This window comes from Oryx dammah, unplaced genomic scaffold (genome assembly GCF_014754425.2).
Source record: "Oryx dammah isolate SB20612 unplaced genomic scaffold, SCBI_Odam_1.1 HiC_scaffold_11, whole genome shotgun sequence".
Classification (NCBI taxonomy): Eukaryota; Metazoa; Chordata; class Mammalia; order Artiodactyla; family Bovidae; genus Oryx; species Oryx dammah.
In genome coordinates, this window is record NW_024070195.1 from 31,086,063 (window position 1) to 31,101,293 (window position 15,231).

A 15,231-nucleotide genomic window follows, 5' to 3' on the forward strand; every position below is an offset into this window, starting at 1 on the left:
AGTCCAATTTATTCTCTTAAAAAGCATATGAACTATTTCTTGTTTACATATTTGCATAATAGACGAAGTATTCGTGGAGGGCCTCTTATGTGTGATAATATTTAAAGAGCCTTCATTTGCACACAGAAGTATCAGTTTTCGGTACAGTTTCTTCACAAGGTCTGTAATAGTTTCAGGGTCAAAGTACCCAGCACCGGCACGTGACACATTCCAGCCCCGCGGCAGCCTGTTCCTCAGTTCCTCCTGCTTTTCCGGCTCCGTCGCTCATCACCACGCCTTCTGCAGGGAGCTGAGGGCCTTCTTCCCTGCAACAGCCCCACCTCCCCATCAGATAGTCCACAGTCTTGACTGTCACAGTGCCTCTGCTCCAGGGACTGGAGAGGAGGGGTCCCAGGCACTCTTTCCCCACGGGGCTGAGTTCAGAGAAGTGCTTCGGTCCCAGCAAGCTAAACTTAGAAAGGGACTAAAAACAGACTTCTAAGAAAATGGGATTTGTTTGGATAAACGAGAACCTATAAAACTTTTGCACAAATGCAGAATTAACGAGCATTTTTTCTAGTGCTGCTGGGCAGCTGCTAAAGATCGAGGAGTCACTGTTTATTCTACTGAATGCAAAATGACAGTGTAGTGATCGTTATCTAAGTCACTTCTAGACAGGGAGCTGAGGCCTGAGAAGAATTGACTGTTTTGTGTGAGCAGGGACTTTAATATTTCTTTTCACACGTGGGTACTCATTGCCATGGGCTTCCTAGGTGGCTTAGTGGTAAAGAATCCACCTGCCAGTGCAGGAGCTACTGGAGATACGGGTTCAATCCCTGGATCCAGAAGATCCCCCAGGGGAGGAAATGGCAGCTCCACTCCAGGATCCTTGCCTGGAAAATTCCATGGACAGAGGAGCCTCGCAGGCTAAAGTGCATGGAGTCGCAAAGAGTTTGATATGACTGAGCAAGTGAGCACGCACGCCAGCGCCCATTGTCAGCCTTTCCCACTAGATCTGAAGGAGCTCAGGCCGCCATGAAATGCTTTCTTCCCTGGACTTTGAAGATAATCACTCTTCTCACTATCCTACTCCTCTGGCTACTTCTTAGATTCCTTTGCTGGTCATCCTCACCTTTCTAACCTCTAAATTTTGGACTGCCCCAGAGCTGTCTCCTCAGGTTTCTTATTTTTTTCTGTTTAACTTATCCCCTACGACTTCATCCTATCCCTTCAGTTCAGTTCAGTCGCTCAGTCGTGTCCGACTCTTTGTGACCCCATGAATCGCAGCACGCCAGGCCTCCCTGTCCATCACCAACTCCCGGGGTTCACTCAGACTCACGTCCATCGAGTCCGTGATGCCATCCAGCCATCTCATCCTCTGTCGTCCCCTTCTCCTGCCCCCAATCCCTCCCAGCATCAGGGTCTTTTCCAATGAGTCAACTCTTCGCATGAGGTGGCCAAAGTACTGGAGTTTCAGCTTTAGCATCATTCCCTCCAAAGAAATCCCAGGGCTGATCTCCTTTAGAATGGGCTGGTTGGATCTCCTTGCAGTCCAAGGGACTCTCAAGAGTCTTCTCCAACACCACAGTTCAAAAGCATCAATTCTTCGGTGCTCAGCTTTCTTCACAGTCCAACTCTCACATCCATACATGACCACAGGAAAAACCATAGCCTTGACTAGACGGACCTTTGTTGGCAAAGTAATGCTCTGCTTTTGAATATGCTATCTAGGTTGGTCATAACTTTTCTTCCAAGGAGTAAGCGTCTTTTAATTTCATGGCTGCAATCACCATCTGCAGTGATTTTGGAGCCCAGAAAAATAAAGTCTGACACTGTTTCCACTGTTTCCCCATCTATTTCCCATGAAGTGATGGGACTAGATGCCATGATCTTAGTTTTCTGAATGTTGAGCTTTAAGCCAGCTTTTTCACTCTCTTCTTTCACTTTCATCAAGAGGCTTTTTAGCTCCTCTTCACTTTCTGCCATAAGGGTGGCGTCATCTGCATATCTGAGGTTATTGATATTTCTTCCAGCAGTCCTGATTCCAGCTTGTGCTTCTTCCAGCTTGTGCTTCTTCCAGCTCAGTGTTTCTCATGATGTATTCTGCATATAAGTTAAATAAGCAGGGTGACAATATACAGCCTTGATGTACTCCTTTTCCTATTTGGAACCAGTCTGTTGTTCCATGTCCAGTTCTAACTGTTCCTTCCTGACCTGCATATACATTTCTCAAGAGGCAGATCAGGTGGTCTGGTATTCCCATCTCTTTCAAAATTTTCCACAGTTTATTGTGATCCACACAGTCAAAGGCTTTGGCATAGTCAATAAAGCAGAAATGGATGTTTTTCTGGAACTCTCTTGCTTTTTTGATGATGCTTGGCTTTATATAATTGTCCAAATAGTGATGACTCTATTTATATCTCTTATACCTCCATCCCTGACTGAATCCCCCCAAACACCAGGCTCATCCCTAGTCGTCACTCAACATCTCCACTGGATGTCTCCAAGGCACTGGTCAATAGCAAGCTGCAATGAACAGGTCCAAAAGTGAGCTCTGAATGATAACTCCTCAACCTGCTCCTCCTTCAGCTTTCCCCATTGCTGTACCCTTGTATTTCCTCAGGTCAAAAACTTGGAATCCCCCTTGATTCCTTTATTAAGTCTTTCACGTCTGTCATGCAAACCATCAGCCTATCCTGCAAAGTATATCCAGATACTAACCATGACTCATGACTATTTCCATCATCCTGGCCCATTCAGGTCCTAGTTTTCCGTTGCCTGAAAGATTATAATTGTTTCCAAATCAGTCTTCTTCCATCACCTTGTATTTTATTCTCAAAGTAGCCGCCAGAATGATTTTTTAAAAACGTAAGTCAGATTTGTTCAAAACTGTCTAATGGCTTTTTGTCTCACAGAAATGAAGTATTTAGCATGCCCACAAAGTTAAGATGATAATCAGCCATTCTGCAGAGAATCTGAAGAATAAACATTTGGATATATCTCTTTCTAAAAAAATCAGAATGCAAAGTATTTATTATTGATAGTTACATACATTAATAATCAACAGCAATTAAACACTACTGCAGTTTCCAGTGTTTGTGATTTATGCTATCTTCTTCATTTCAGAGTTATACATTATGGATATATATTAAGAGAAGAAGATATGGTGTGCCCATCATGGGCTGCTCATGTCCCAAGGACAAATATCATAGCCAGAAATGGACAATCTAATTTGTTAGAAGCTTGACAAAAAGTTAATTGTGAGGAATTCTGAAGCTGCAAATTAGCAAAATTGCTTTTTCTTGGAATTGCTGCTTAATTTGATCCAAATCAGTAAAGATTGAATTGTTCTATTTCATAGGCATTGACACTCCATTGAAATGAATTATCTTTAGCATTTCTAAGTTGTTGTTGTTCAGTCTCTAAGTCGTGTCTGACTCTTTGCAACCCATGGACTGCGGCACACCAGGCTCATTCAGTTCAGTTCAGTTCAGTCGCTCAGTCGTGTCTGACTCTTTGCGGTAGAATTAAATTTACATCACAAATATTTGTGAAGAACTGATGTATCCAGGTAGGTTCTAACAATACCTGGAGCACTCCAGATTTCATTTGAAATAGAAATATAGGCAAGATGTTTCAAGAATACCAGTGGGAAATAAATCTAATTATCTGATACAAATAGCGATTGTTCATATTCATTCATCCACTCATGCAGTCAACAAACATTGAGGATTCAATGATAAGACCTGCTTCCTGTTTTTGTGAAGGTTGTAGTCTATAAGGGGAGACAGACCTGAAGAAGATTAAGTATAATAGGGTGGGATTGTAGGATAACGGTGTTAATTGAGGGATGGTAAAAGTGCCACAGAAACATAGAAAAAGATGGAAAGATAAGGAAATTGAATCTGCTTTATGAAGGCATCTCCTTCCATCATTGTTCATTTTATCAGTCAACGCTAGATACTAGCAGAGCTCTATGCCCTGTGCTAAGGCCCAACAATATAATCCCAGGAGAGAGACAGCTAATAAACAATCACAATTCAGTTCAATAGATGCAGTGGCTAAAGTGTGCCCAGAGAGCCATGGAATGGGCAGGAAGGGCACCTCAGCCCAGGAGCAAGCAAGCAGGGAATGCTTCCAGAGGAAACTGAGCCTCAGGGAAGAGAAGGCAAAAGATGCATTGCCATTCAGAGAACCTCAAGTATACAGTGTGGCAAGAGCATGGATTTTAAGGAGGAGCTCTGGGGGAAAGGAGGCTGGAGAAATACGTAGGAGACAGGTCTTCAATGGCTGGCAGTGTTTCCTGTGGCATTTAGAAGGAAATAAGAAGCACTGACAAATGGAATGGGCTTCCCTGGTAGCTCAGCTGGTAAAGAATCTGCCTGCAATCCAAGAGACCCCGGTTCAATTCCTGGGTCAGGAAGATTTCCTGGAGAAGGGATAGGCTATCCACTCCAGTATCCTTGGGCATCCCTGGTGGCTCAGATGGCAAAAAATCTGCCTGCAGTGTGGGAGACCTGGGTTCGATCCCTGGGTTGGGAAGATCTCTTGGAGAAGGGCATGGCAACCCATTCTAGTGTTCTTGCCTGGAGAATCCCCATGGACAGAGGAGCCTGGCAGGCTACAGTCCATGGCCTTGCAGATAGCTGGACGTGACTGAGTGACTAAGTACACGTGTGTAAAATGAGGAAATGGCAATAAATTTCTGTTTCAGAAAGTTCAGCAGTAGGGCAAAAGACAGAGGAAAGAGAAGTGATACTGAAAGCAGAGAAGCCAGTCTGAAAGCCCAGGTGATTCAGGAATCCAGGACATCAGTAAATGGTGAAGACCTACAGTGGGGAGCAGTGCAGGGTGAAGGGGATAAGGAGAAGGGCTGGGGAAGCATTAGGGAGATAAAGCAAAAACCTCGGTGCCCAACCGTGCAGGAAGGGTAATGAAGAGTGTGGTTTCTACGATGGGATACAGTTTTCTGATGTTGACAAACCGTACTTCTTACGGGCCATTCCCTCTAAAATGGTCTGCCTCCCCTAAGAAGAGCTCAAAACAACCCACTGGGAATGCCAGGAAAAGTGGCAGAATTTCATTTACACTTTTCTCAGTTTTTAAATTTCTGTGTGTATATATATGTGTGTATACAAAGTCGACAGCAAACTAGTACAATGGTATGTATATACAATTTTTAAAAAATATTTGTTTGGCTGTGGTAGGTCTTAGTTGTAGCATGTGGGATCTAGTTCCCTGACCAGGGTTTGAACCTGGGCCACATGGGGAGCGCAGAGTCTTAGCCACTGGACCACCAGGGAAGTGCCTGTAATTTATAAATAAATGAGTCTTCAAGAGATGTATAATCAAAAAACGTGAAGCCTGAGTGCAGGATTATAGTAGAGAAAAAAATTGTCAGTTAGGGGAAATTTAAAGTGCATCCAGAATATCTAGGCAGAAATTCCTACAGGACTGTCCTATGGAGCTTTCTGTGATCATAGAAAAGTTCTAAATATGTGTTGTTCAATATGGTGGCTACTTATGGCCATTAACCACTTGAAATGTAGTTCATGCCACTAAGGAGCTGAAATTTTTAATTTTGATAAATTTAAATTTATTTAAATAGCTTCATGTAGCTAATAGCTACCATATTGGAAAGGACAAATCTAAAACTTAGAGGAGAGACCTGGAATCTCATTCATTAAATGCTTCCACTGGCTAAGCATTTTATACACATTTTAAAACACTGTAATCACCCCAACTCCCTTATGGAGTAGACAGTATTATAAAAGATAAAAGAGTTAAGTTTTTCTTTACTCTGTCCTCTTAATAGTGAAGGTTTATATTGCAAGGAAGAGCACATTTGCTCTGAAATATGTGTAGTTATAGATATTCTTCAGTATTAGTCACTCAGTCGAGTCTGACTCTTTGTGACCCCATAGACTGTAGCCCGTCAGGCTCCTCTGTCCATGGGATTCTCCAGGCAAGAATACTGGAGTGGGTTGCCATGCCCTCCTCCAGGGGATCTTCCCAACCCAGGGATCAAATCCTGGTCTTCTCCCTTGCAGGCAGATTCTTTACCATTTGAGCCATCAGGGAAGCCCATACTCTTTACTGGAAGATATGTATGCATCTTCCAAGCACCAATTTTCTTTTCTTTTTCTTTCAGGTGGCTGGCTCTGTTGGAGATTCAAATATGTATTATTTTAATATTTTATTATTATGACTGTAGTCTTCTGGACCCATTGCCAAAACAGGTAAATCTTCAGAATTTTGAATAGCATGACTTTCAAATTTGAGATAAAGTCTTCATTTTAATTACTGGATATGAGCTAACTGATCTCCTCACTTAGGCTCATCTTAACACTTCGTCTCTGCAGACTGAGAAACATTCCCTTAATTCTAAGTCAATTCTGTGTTCCCCATTATCACAAGACCGGGACCTAATAAATAGTGTTTTCACCACTTAGTGTTAGGAGCTCCCCAATGAATTATCCATTTTAACCCTTTTATCTGGGTATAATAAACATGGCCTTGATGTCAGGCTTCTTTCCCTAGAAAGGCATGTCTGTGTGTCCAAAAGTGAGCCATGAGCCACGAGTCATAGCCCTTAGTCCACTTGGTAGCAATGACATAGAAGGAAATTAACCCAACAATAGAAACAGTGAACTGCAGTGTGAAGACCATGACCCTTCCCCACCTCTGACCTTTGCCTCTCTCAATCATTTAACTTTGTGTTTCTGTAGTTCTCTTCTCTTGGACCAATCGCCCTCAAACTGGTGTGAGCATCAGAATTAGCTGAGATGGAGGGGGCTTGTTAGAACACAGAATCCTTGGCCCTAGCCCTAGAGCTCCTGATGAGTAGATCTGGCAAAGGGCTTGAGAATTTGTATTTCTGATAAGTTCTGGGTGCTGCTGCGGCCACACTTTGAGGACCACTGTCTGAGGGAACAGGGAGAAGTCCAATTTAATTCCAGGTGTTTGGATGTCCCTTTGAAAACTCTGGATAAAAGGTGCTATTTAATTTAAACGGAGGCTGAAGCTCAGAAATTAAGGATTGCAATCTCAGGGCTATTCACATAGCATTTTGTGCTATGATTTACTCTTGATATACTAAGGGCTAATATATGGAGGGATAAATAAAACTCCTGGGTGACATTTCAACAGAAACTCTGTAAGTGCATAAATGACACTGAAAATATTATATTGCTCACAAATACGCACATTTCAGCACTTTGCCTTGATTTCTTTTGCACTTCTATTTTGAGTACAAGCAACAGTGATAAAGAGCTCTCAAAATCCAATGATGAAAGGGAAATCAAAACACCCTTCACAAAGGTTTTCAGCTGAGTACAGTTTTATTGGCAAAATGAAGATCCGGGCCAGGATTTACAGGCACCAAGTACTAGTTTCTGATCTTCCAAGTTAAATGTTGCGATATTGCCCAGGACTGACTCAGCATCTAACTATTTTCCCACCAGTCAGAAGACACAGGAATGCCTTTTCACATCAGAAGGATGTCAAACCATGTGACGCATAAAACTGGAGATCAGTCATTTTGACCAGATCCTTAGGCAGGGTTTTTTCTAGCACTTTCTTCCCCGCTAAGAATTCTAGTATTTTTATACCTTTTTTTTTGTTTGTTATAAAATACATCCTATTTCTATTTTGACCCTACTAAGAACATGTTTCAAAGAGATGTGACCTCAGTTTGTAAAAAGTACAAGTCTGAGAGAATCCTTGTCTCAAAGGGCATTTCATTTCACAGTTCTTATTTTAGAAAGATCAATTAATATTATTTAATTGTTGGACTTATTTTACTAAGTTGTGAAAGGAGGTGATCAAAAACTACAGGCAGTGACCTTCCAATTTCCAGGCTCGTATAAGCTGCAGCGGGGGAGGGCATGCTCCAGACACTTAGTCATCAAGTGCAGGAAGATCATGGGGCTTGGAAACCAGCTCCCCCAAAGGAATTTTCTTGCCACAGTACCCCAAATCAAATGCTAGCATCTCCAATTTTACTTTTTACGAGTTTTATTTTACCTCAGTCTAAAGAAAATAATTTAATCTTAATTCTCTCCCAATAAGAACCAAACCATAAGGAAACTGCAAAGCTTTCCAGGATCTGTGATTGGTCAGTTGCGTCCAGATGCCGGCAATACGAACTATTTCATTTTGAGCACTCAAAAGAAGACCCACTTCGGTTCTTTCCCAAAAGCAAGCACATTTTTTGCTAACACAGTGAGGTTTTTATTTGGCTGACTGGTTTTCTTCTGCTGTGTTTTTGGGAGTAGGGGAATGGATTCTTAGAAAATCTCACAAGATCTATGGATCCCCGTACTAGAAAAGTACACACTTCTTCATACACACAAAATGATGGACAGATGCAATTTCAGAGAGTCCATGCAAGTTCTGCAACTCATTCTATCAACTGACCTAAGAATTTGCTTGCTGAGAAACTGTGCCCCATTGCTTTCAAACTCATGACAAAAAAAAACTCATCGTCTAAGTTGGATCACCCTCCTCCTTCCTCACCCCTCCTCTTCCTCCAACACTTGAAGTTGACAGAACAGGTTGGTTTTCTCATCCAAGCTCCTAAGCTTCAGCAATCTCTTTGCTTTATTTGCAATGAACTGACCTCCCGTCACCCCCACATCCATTCACCCCTTGTTCATAACTAAGATGTAACAGAACCTATCAGGACATTTGGTACCCACAGAATATCCTTTTGGACAGTTTTGATCTTAGGTCCACTATAATAGTGGTTTGCACCATCAACACCGTGTTGTCTTATGAACATCAGTAACATGTGTCATAGAAGTCTCACTCAGCAATTTTAAATGAGGTGTCAGATATAGGGGGCCAGAAATGTATTGAAAGAGCTTTATTTGTGGTATCCTCTTCACCCAGCTTAAGTGAAGGATGAGTCCTAGGCTCATAGCCTTGGGATATGTGAAGCTGTGAAGAAGCTGCTATTAGAATAAGGGATTGGCACTGATGAACCTATTTGCAGGGCAGCAAAGGAGATGCAGACATAGAGATCAGACTTGCGGACACAGCGGGGGAAAAGAGAGTGGGACAAATTGAGAGAGTAGCGTGGAAACATGTACATTACCATATGTAAAATAGACAGCCAATGGAAATTTGCTGTATGACCCAGGGAGCTCAGACTGGTGGGAGGGATGGGGTTGGAGGTGTGAAAGAGGCTCAAGAGGAAGGGGACATATGTATACCTCTGGCCAATTCATGTTGATGTATGGCAGAAACCAACACGATATGGCAAAGCAATTATCCTCCAATTAAAAATAAATAAATTTCTAAAAAAGAGTAAGGGATTGCCTCCTTTTCTGTCCCTTGAATAGTAGTGTTAATCTCTCAGTTGTGCCTGGCTCTTTGTGACCCCATGGACTGTGGCCTGCCAGGCTCCTCTGTCCATGGGATTCTCCAGGCAAGAATACTGGTGTGGATTTCCGTCCCCACTCTAGAGGATCTTCCCAACCCAGGGATCGAACCTGGGTCTCCCGCATTGCAGGAAGATTCTTTACTGTCTGAGCTACAGGGAAGATACATCCCTTGAATAGAAGGCTAAAATTGATGCTCGCCATGGAGAACTCATAAAGTAAAACCATCCAGCCTTCCAAACCTAAACTCTGCCTTTCGGGAACAATCACACTGACTAAACCTTAGGTCCACACTGGTGGCTTACGTCCCTTAACTTCTATCCTCTTTCTGCATTTCTGCTTTTAGAGTTCTCTCCACTTGGTGGGTGTCCAGCAGCCGGAAGGACGATGCCGGATTCAGTTTAAACAAAGAAAATGATGTCTGCTGGAGGGCCAGGGCCATCTGGAGGAATGACTGCCCCCCCATCCAGTAGCCTGGCGGCACCTAGACCTGAATTTGACAAGAACACGTCACTTAATTTTATTTTAGGATTTAGTTCAAGACAATGTCCGGGTGGCATGTGTATTTGGTATTTTAAGTGTAGACGAAGAATCAGACATTACTCTCACTGATATCGAGGCCCCAATACAGGGTAAAATGTTTCAGTGATCCAAAAAGAGATATTCTTCAGAAGTTGGCATTGGTTTCATACATTACTGCAGCAGTCCCCAACCTCTTTGGCACCAGACACCTGTTTCATGGAAGACAATTTTTCCATGGATCAGTGGGGGAGGCGGAGTTTCCAGTTTCTCCCACCACTCACCTCCTGCTGTGTGGACTGGTTCCTAACAGGCCAGGGCCCAATACTGATTCGTGATTGGGGAACCCTGCATTATTATATCAAAACTTTAAATAGAAATAATGTCATTTGAATGAAAATTTTCATACATTAAATTCACTGTGAAGACAGTATACTTTAACTTCTATTTTGAAAAAGGCTAATAATCTTAGACTTGAAAGTATTAAATAATGATTTCTGGAAAGTTGCTATTTTTCTTAATATGATTCTTAACTAGCAATTGGAATTCTTTAACCACTATTAATTTAATTATTTATGAAACATGTCTAATGCTAAATATATGAAGAAAATGATCACTTTCTAAGACCTGTGAAGTCAGAGATCATGTCTGACACTCATTTCTATCCTCCACTGCCTAGGACAGCACTTCTCTATAGGGTATATCCAATACATGCAAGTTGACTGATTTATTCATTTGTATTTTAATTAAGATGAAAGCACCCTTTTGATTCAAGGTGTTTATCATTGTAGTTGAAGAGATAATATTTTTCCTAATTTATAGAAGCTCTAAGTGACGTGTCAAGTCAAATAACATTTCAATCTACTTCTTAAGACTTTTGCCTGAAATATTTACTATGAAATCCAGAAAAGAAATCCTATCCTGTTCAGGGGAAATATATGACCCCAATCACAGCGTGATTTGTCCTCTAAGAGTCAATAAAATGCCGTCTGCCTCCTTGGTTTCACAGTAAATAAGCTTTGCAATGCATGTGGCCTCTGGATTACTTGCTCCCCTGTGCTAGAATTATCCCGTGGGGTTGAAAACGATTGCTTACTCATCTGTCTCCCACCAATGGGCAGATGACTCGCTAGGAGAAAATTAAGTACTTTGGAATGCATTAACTCTTCAAGACTAATACAGTGATTTTGAAGCTTGGCTAGCAGCTTGCTGCTTAGCTTAGCAGGCTGGGGGTCTGAGGACTGAAGGGAATGAAGAAGGCAGTTGAGAATCCACAGGAGAGCTGAGAACTGCGGATCACTACGCGGCAGTTCTAAATATGGCAGGTGTGCGTCCAGGGAAGGCGTGTCCTCTTCCAGACAGCTGGGGCCCACAGCCAAACATGGTATTTGCAAATATTAGACAGTTGAGCTAAATCTGCAGACATTTGGGGTGAGTGTTTATCTCCTTATTATTGCTTGGTAAGGTTGAAGTTAGCTGGCAAGTTTATGCACTTAAAAAAAAAAATACTGTACAGACGTGGGAGATCTATAACCTTTGAAATCAAGCACGATAAGAGGAATATACTTGGAGGTCCCTATTTCTTTTCTTTTTTTTGTAAATTAATTATTTTAATTAAAGGCTAATTAATTTACAGTATTATAGTGGTTTTTGCCATACATTGACATGAATCTGCCATGGGTATACATGTGTTCCCCATCCTGAACCCCACTCCCACCTCCCTCCCCATCCCATCCCTTAGGGTCATCCCAGTGCACCAGCCCTGAACACCCTGTCTCATGCATAGAACCTGGACTGGTGATCTGTTTCACATATGATAATATACATGTTTCAGTGCTATTCTCTCAAATCATCCCACCCTTGCCTTCTCCCACAGAGTCCAAAAGTTTGTTCTTTTTCTCTGTGTCTCTTTTGCTGTCTCGCATATAGGTTCATCGTTACCATCTTTCTAAATTCCATATATATGCACTGTTATACTGTATTGGTGTTTTTCTTTCTGACTTACTTCACTCTGTATAATAGGCTGCAGTTTCATCCACCTCATTAGAACTGATTCAAATGCATTCTTTTTAATAGCTGAGTAATATTCCATTGTGTATATGTACCGCAGCTTTCTTATCTATTCACCTGCTGATGGACATATAGGTTGCTTCCATGTCCAACTATTGTAAACAGTGCTGTGATGAACATTGGGGTACACGGGTATCTAATTCTGGTTTCCTTGGTGATTATGGCCAGCAGTGGGATTGCTAGGTCATATGGCCATTCTATTTCCAGTTTTTTAAGGAATCTCCACACTGTTCTCCATAGTGGCTGTACTAGTTGGCATTCCTACCAACAGTGTAAGAAGGTTCCCTTTTCTCCCCACCCTCTCCAGCATTTATTTTTTAGAGACTTTTTGATAGCAGCCATTATGACTGGCATGAGATGGTACCTCACTGTGGTTTTGATTTGCATTTCTGATAATGAGTGATGTTGAGCATCATTTCGTGTGTTTGTTAGCCATCTGTGTGTCTTCTTTAGAGAAATGTCTGTTTAGTTCCTTGGTCCATTTTTTGATTGGGTCATTTATTTTTCTGGAATTGAGCTGCATGAGCTGCTTGTATATTTTTGAGATTAATTCTTTGTCAGTTTCTTCATTTGCTATTATTTTCTCCCATTCTGAGGGCTGTTTTTTCACCTTGCTTATAGTTTCCTTCACTGTGCAGAAGCTTTTAAGTTTAACTAGGTCCCATTTGTTTATTTTTGCTTTTGTTTCCATTACTCTGGGAGATGGGTCATAGAGGATCCTACTTCTTTTTATTTCCCTAGCCTGACATTTCATATAGGGGGTCCCACGTGGCTCAATAGTAAAGAATCTGTCTGCCAGTGCAGGAGATGAAGGGGGCACGGGTTCGATCCCTGGGTCGGGAAGATCCCCCGGAGGAGAAAATGGCAAGCTCTTCCACTGTTCTTGCCTGGAAAATTCCATGGACAGAAGAGCCTGGTGGGCTACAGTCCAAGCGGTCACAAAGAGTCAGATGTGACTGAGCCCAGCACACACAACACATATTAATCGAAGGTATATTCATATATATATACACATAAAGTATATATTTATATGTATTAACTTGAGTTTTCCACCAAGTGGAGCCTAAGACAGATTTGTATGCAGTGCAGAGAGTTCATTTGAGACGTGTTCCCAGGCAGCAAAAATAAGGGATCAGAAAGAATATGCCACAATCGAGTTATGTTATTAAGGTAGGTGTCCCAGCCCCTATTTCAAAGGACAAACCATGAGAGATGAGGGGACCATGTTCAAGGGCATGTGAGGAGTGGCTGGAGCACGGTGGGGTGAGGAGCATGAGATTCTGAATGTAGTTTTGATCACGTTTTAATAGAAATGTGAGATCATCTATATGCAGAACATCCTTGTGGAGGTAGCCATTCAGGCTCATGTGATAATTAATATTAATCCTCCTTTTTCGTGTCCCTGCAAAGGGCTTATAACTTCGTTTTTACTTAGGAGCCTGAAACAGAGAAGAGTTCACGTATTTACTGATGGAATTGCAGAACTAAATGGTAGTGCCACTGGAAACTTGTAATTAAAGCAGGAAATGGGAAAGGAGGGGCCATTAAAACTGAAATTAGGAAGTCACCTGGTGAAACTTAAGTGTGACCCTTTAGATAGAGTATGTCCTCATTAAAAGGCATGTCTTTTCAAGATTTCAACGTGGACAAAAAAGGAAGAGTCTAAGTCTGTTCAGGCTATATAACAGAATACCGTAGAATGGGTGGCTGATAAACCACAGAAACGTGTCTCTCACAGTTCTGAAGGTGGGTAAGTTCAAGATCAGCCTGCCAGCATGGTTGAGTTCTACTGAGACCCTCTTCCTGGTAAGGTCAGTAATTTCTCAATGTCCTCACATGGTAGAAGGAGTAAGGGATCTCTTTGAGGTCTCTTGTAAGAATAGCCATTCCCTTCATGAGGGCTCCACCCTATTCTCATGACCTAATCAACCCCAAAAGGCCCCAGCTCCTAATATCATCAGCTTTGGGAGGACTGAAGGTGTGAACTTGGGGAAGGCACAAATATTTAGACCATAGCAGGAAGTAATCCTCCATAGCTGCTCAACTTTCTAAGTAGAATCGAAAGTATTTTGTTCCAATGGAAGACCCTGGACAGCATTTGGAAATGCAGGTGATTCCTCCTCTTTGGGGCCCCAAATTTCTTAATAGAGCAGCCAGGAGCCTTGGATTGTCTCTGTGAGCATCCACGTGGGAGTAGACCATGATACTTGGCTTTCATCAGCATAGCATTTTTTTTTTTTAAGTTTTTAGAATAAATATCTCCATACTTCTTCATTAATGTTGGGTTTGGGTAATTAAAATGAACTTATCAAAGTTTTATTGTTAGTTTTAAAATCTTATTTTTTGTTATTTTAATGAATGGCTATGGGTGGTTACCAACAAGGGTACAACCCATATTAAACTATTTTCTTGATGAACTGCCTATTATTACATTCTAGAATCCAATTATATGAGCTTCTGTCACTTGAATAATGACTGTGAGGCACTTTGCTAAGCCCATTGCACTCACCCACTTTTTTCTCACAATAATCCAATGTATCAGGTGGGTTTCTATGATTATCATCTCTGCTTTACAAATGAGAGAAATAGAGTTTGGAGAGACTGAGTGACATACTTGAGGTCACACATCAAGGAAGTGGCAGAGGCAGGATTTGAACCCAGGGAGTCTGGCTCCAGGGCACATCCTCCTAACACTAAATAGCGTGGCATCCTTCTCTCTCACTCTTTTGGAAAAAACATTTTAATCTTTTTTTTTTTTGGCCTCACAATGAGGCATGTGGGTTCTTAGTTTCCCAACCAGGGATCGAACCCATGCCTCCTACATTGGAAGCTCAGGGTCTTAACCACTGGGCCATCAGGGAGGCCCCACTGCATCCTTCCTAAAGAGAAAAGTGTTCCTCATGAGAGACAACACCATTCACCTTGTCACCGTAATCCACATTCTGGGTTCTCTGTTAAGTCTGAAGGAAAACTGGATAATTTGTCACATAGCCTGCATTACCAATGGAAAAGGAAAAGAACTCCTGTTGCTTCCCAGTGCCTTTCCTCGTCAGCTTCTGTCTCCAGGAGCCTCCAGGCCCCACCCTTCCTTGTGAGTATTATACAGTGGACCAGCCTCAGATGAAGTGTAGCATGTAAGGGAGATGGCCATTCACTGTTTGAAGAAAAATATCTGATAAAAATGCATCTTTTTAGTGAGGTCATATGCATACAAATTTGGGGACAAATCTTATAAATTCTAATGGTATATTTTAGCAGGCACTGTCTATTAATAGCAATT

At 41.8% G+C, this 15,231-nt stretch overlaps 1 protein-coding gene across 1 annotated transcript in view; it reads left to right on the forward strand.

The window, feature by feature from the left end:
• The window catches only part of LOC120870051 (24-hydroxycholesterol 7-alpha-hydroxylase), an 85,943-nt gene extending 75,033 nt beyond the window's left edge, over positions 1-10,910 (forward strand). The window contains exons 11-12 of the mRNA XM_040249527.1: positions 6,131-6,218; positions 9,709-10,910. Of these exons, the coding sequence (XP_040105461.1) occupies positions 6,131-6,218; positions 9,709-9,780 (160 nt within the window). The 3' untranslated portion in view covers positions 9,781-10,910. The remainder of the gene's footprint in view (positions 1-6,130; positions 6,219-9,708) is intronic.
• The last annotated feature ends 4,321 nt before the right edge of the window (positions 10,911-15,231 follow it).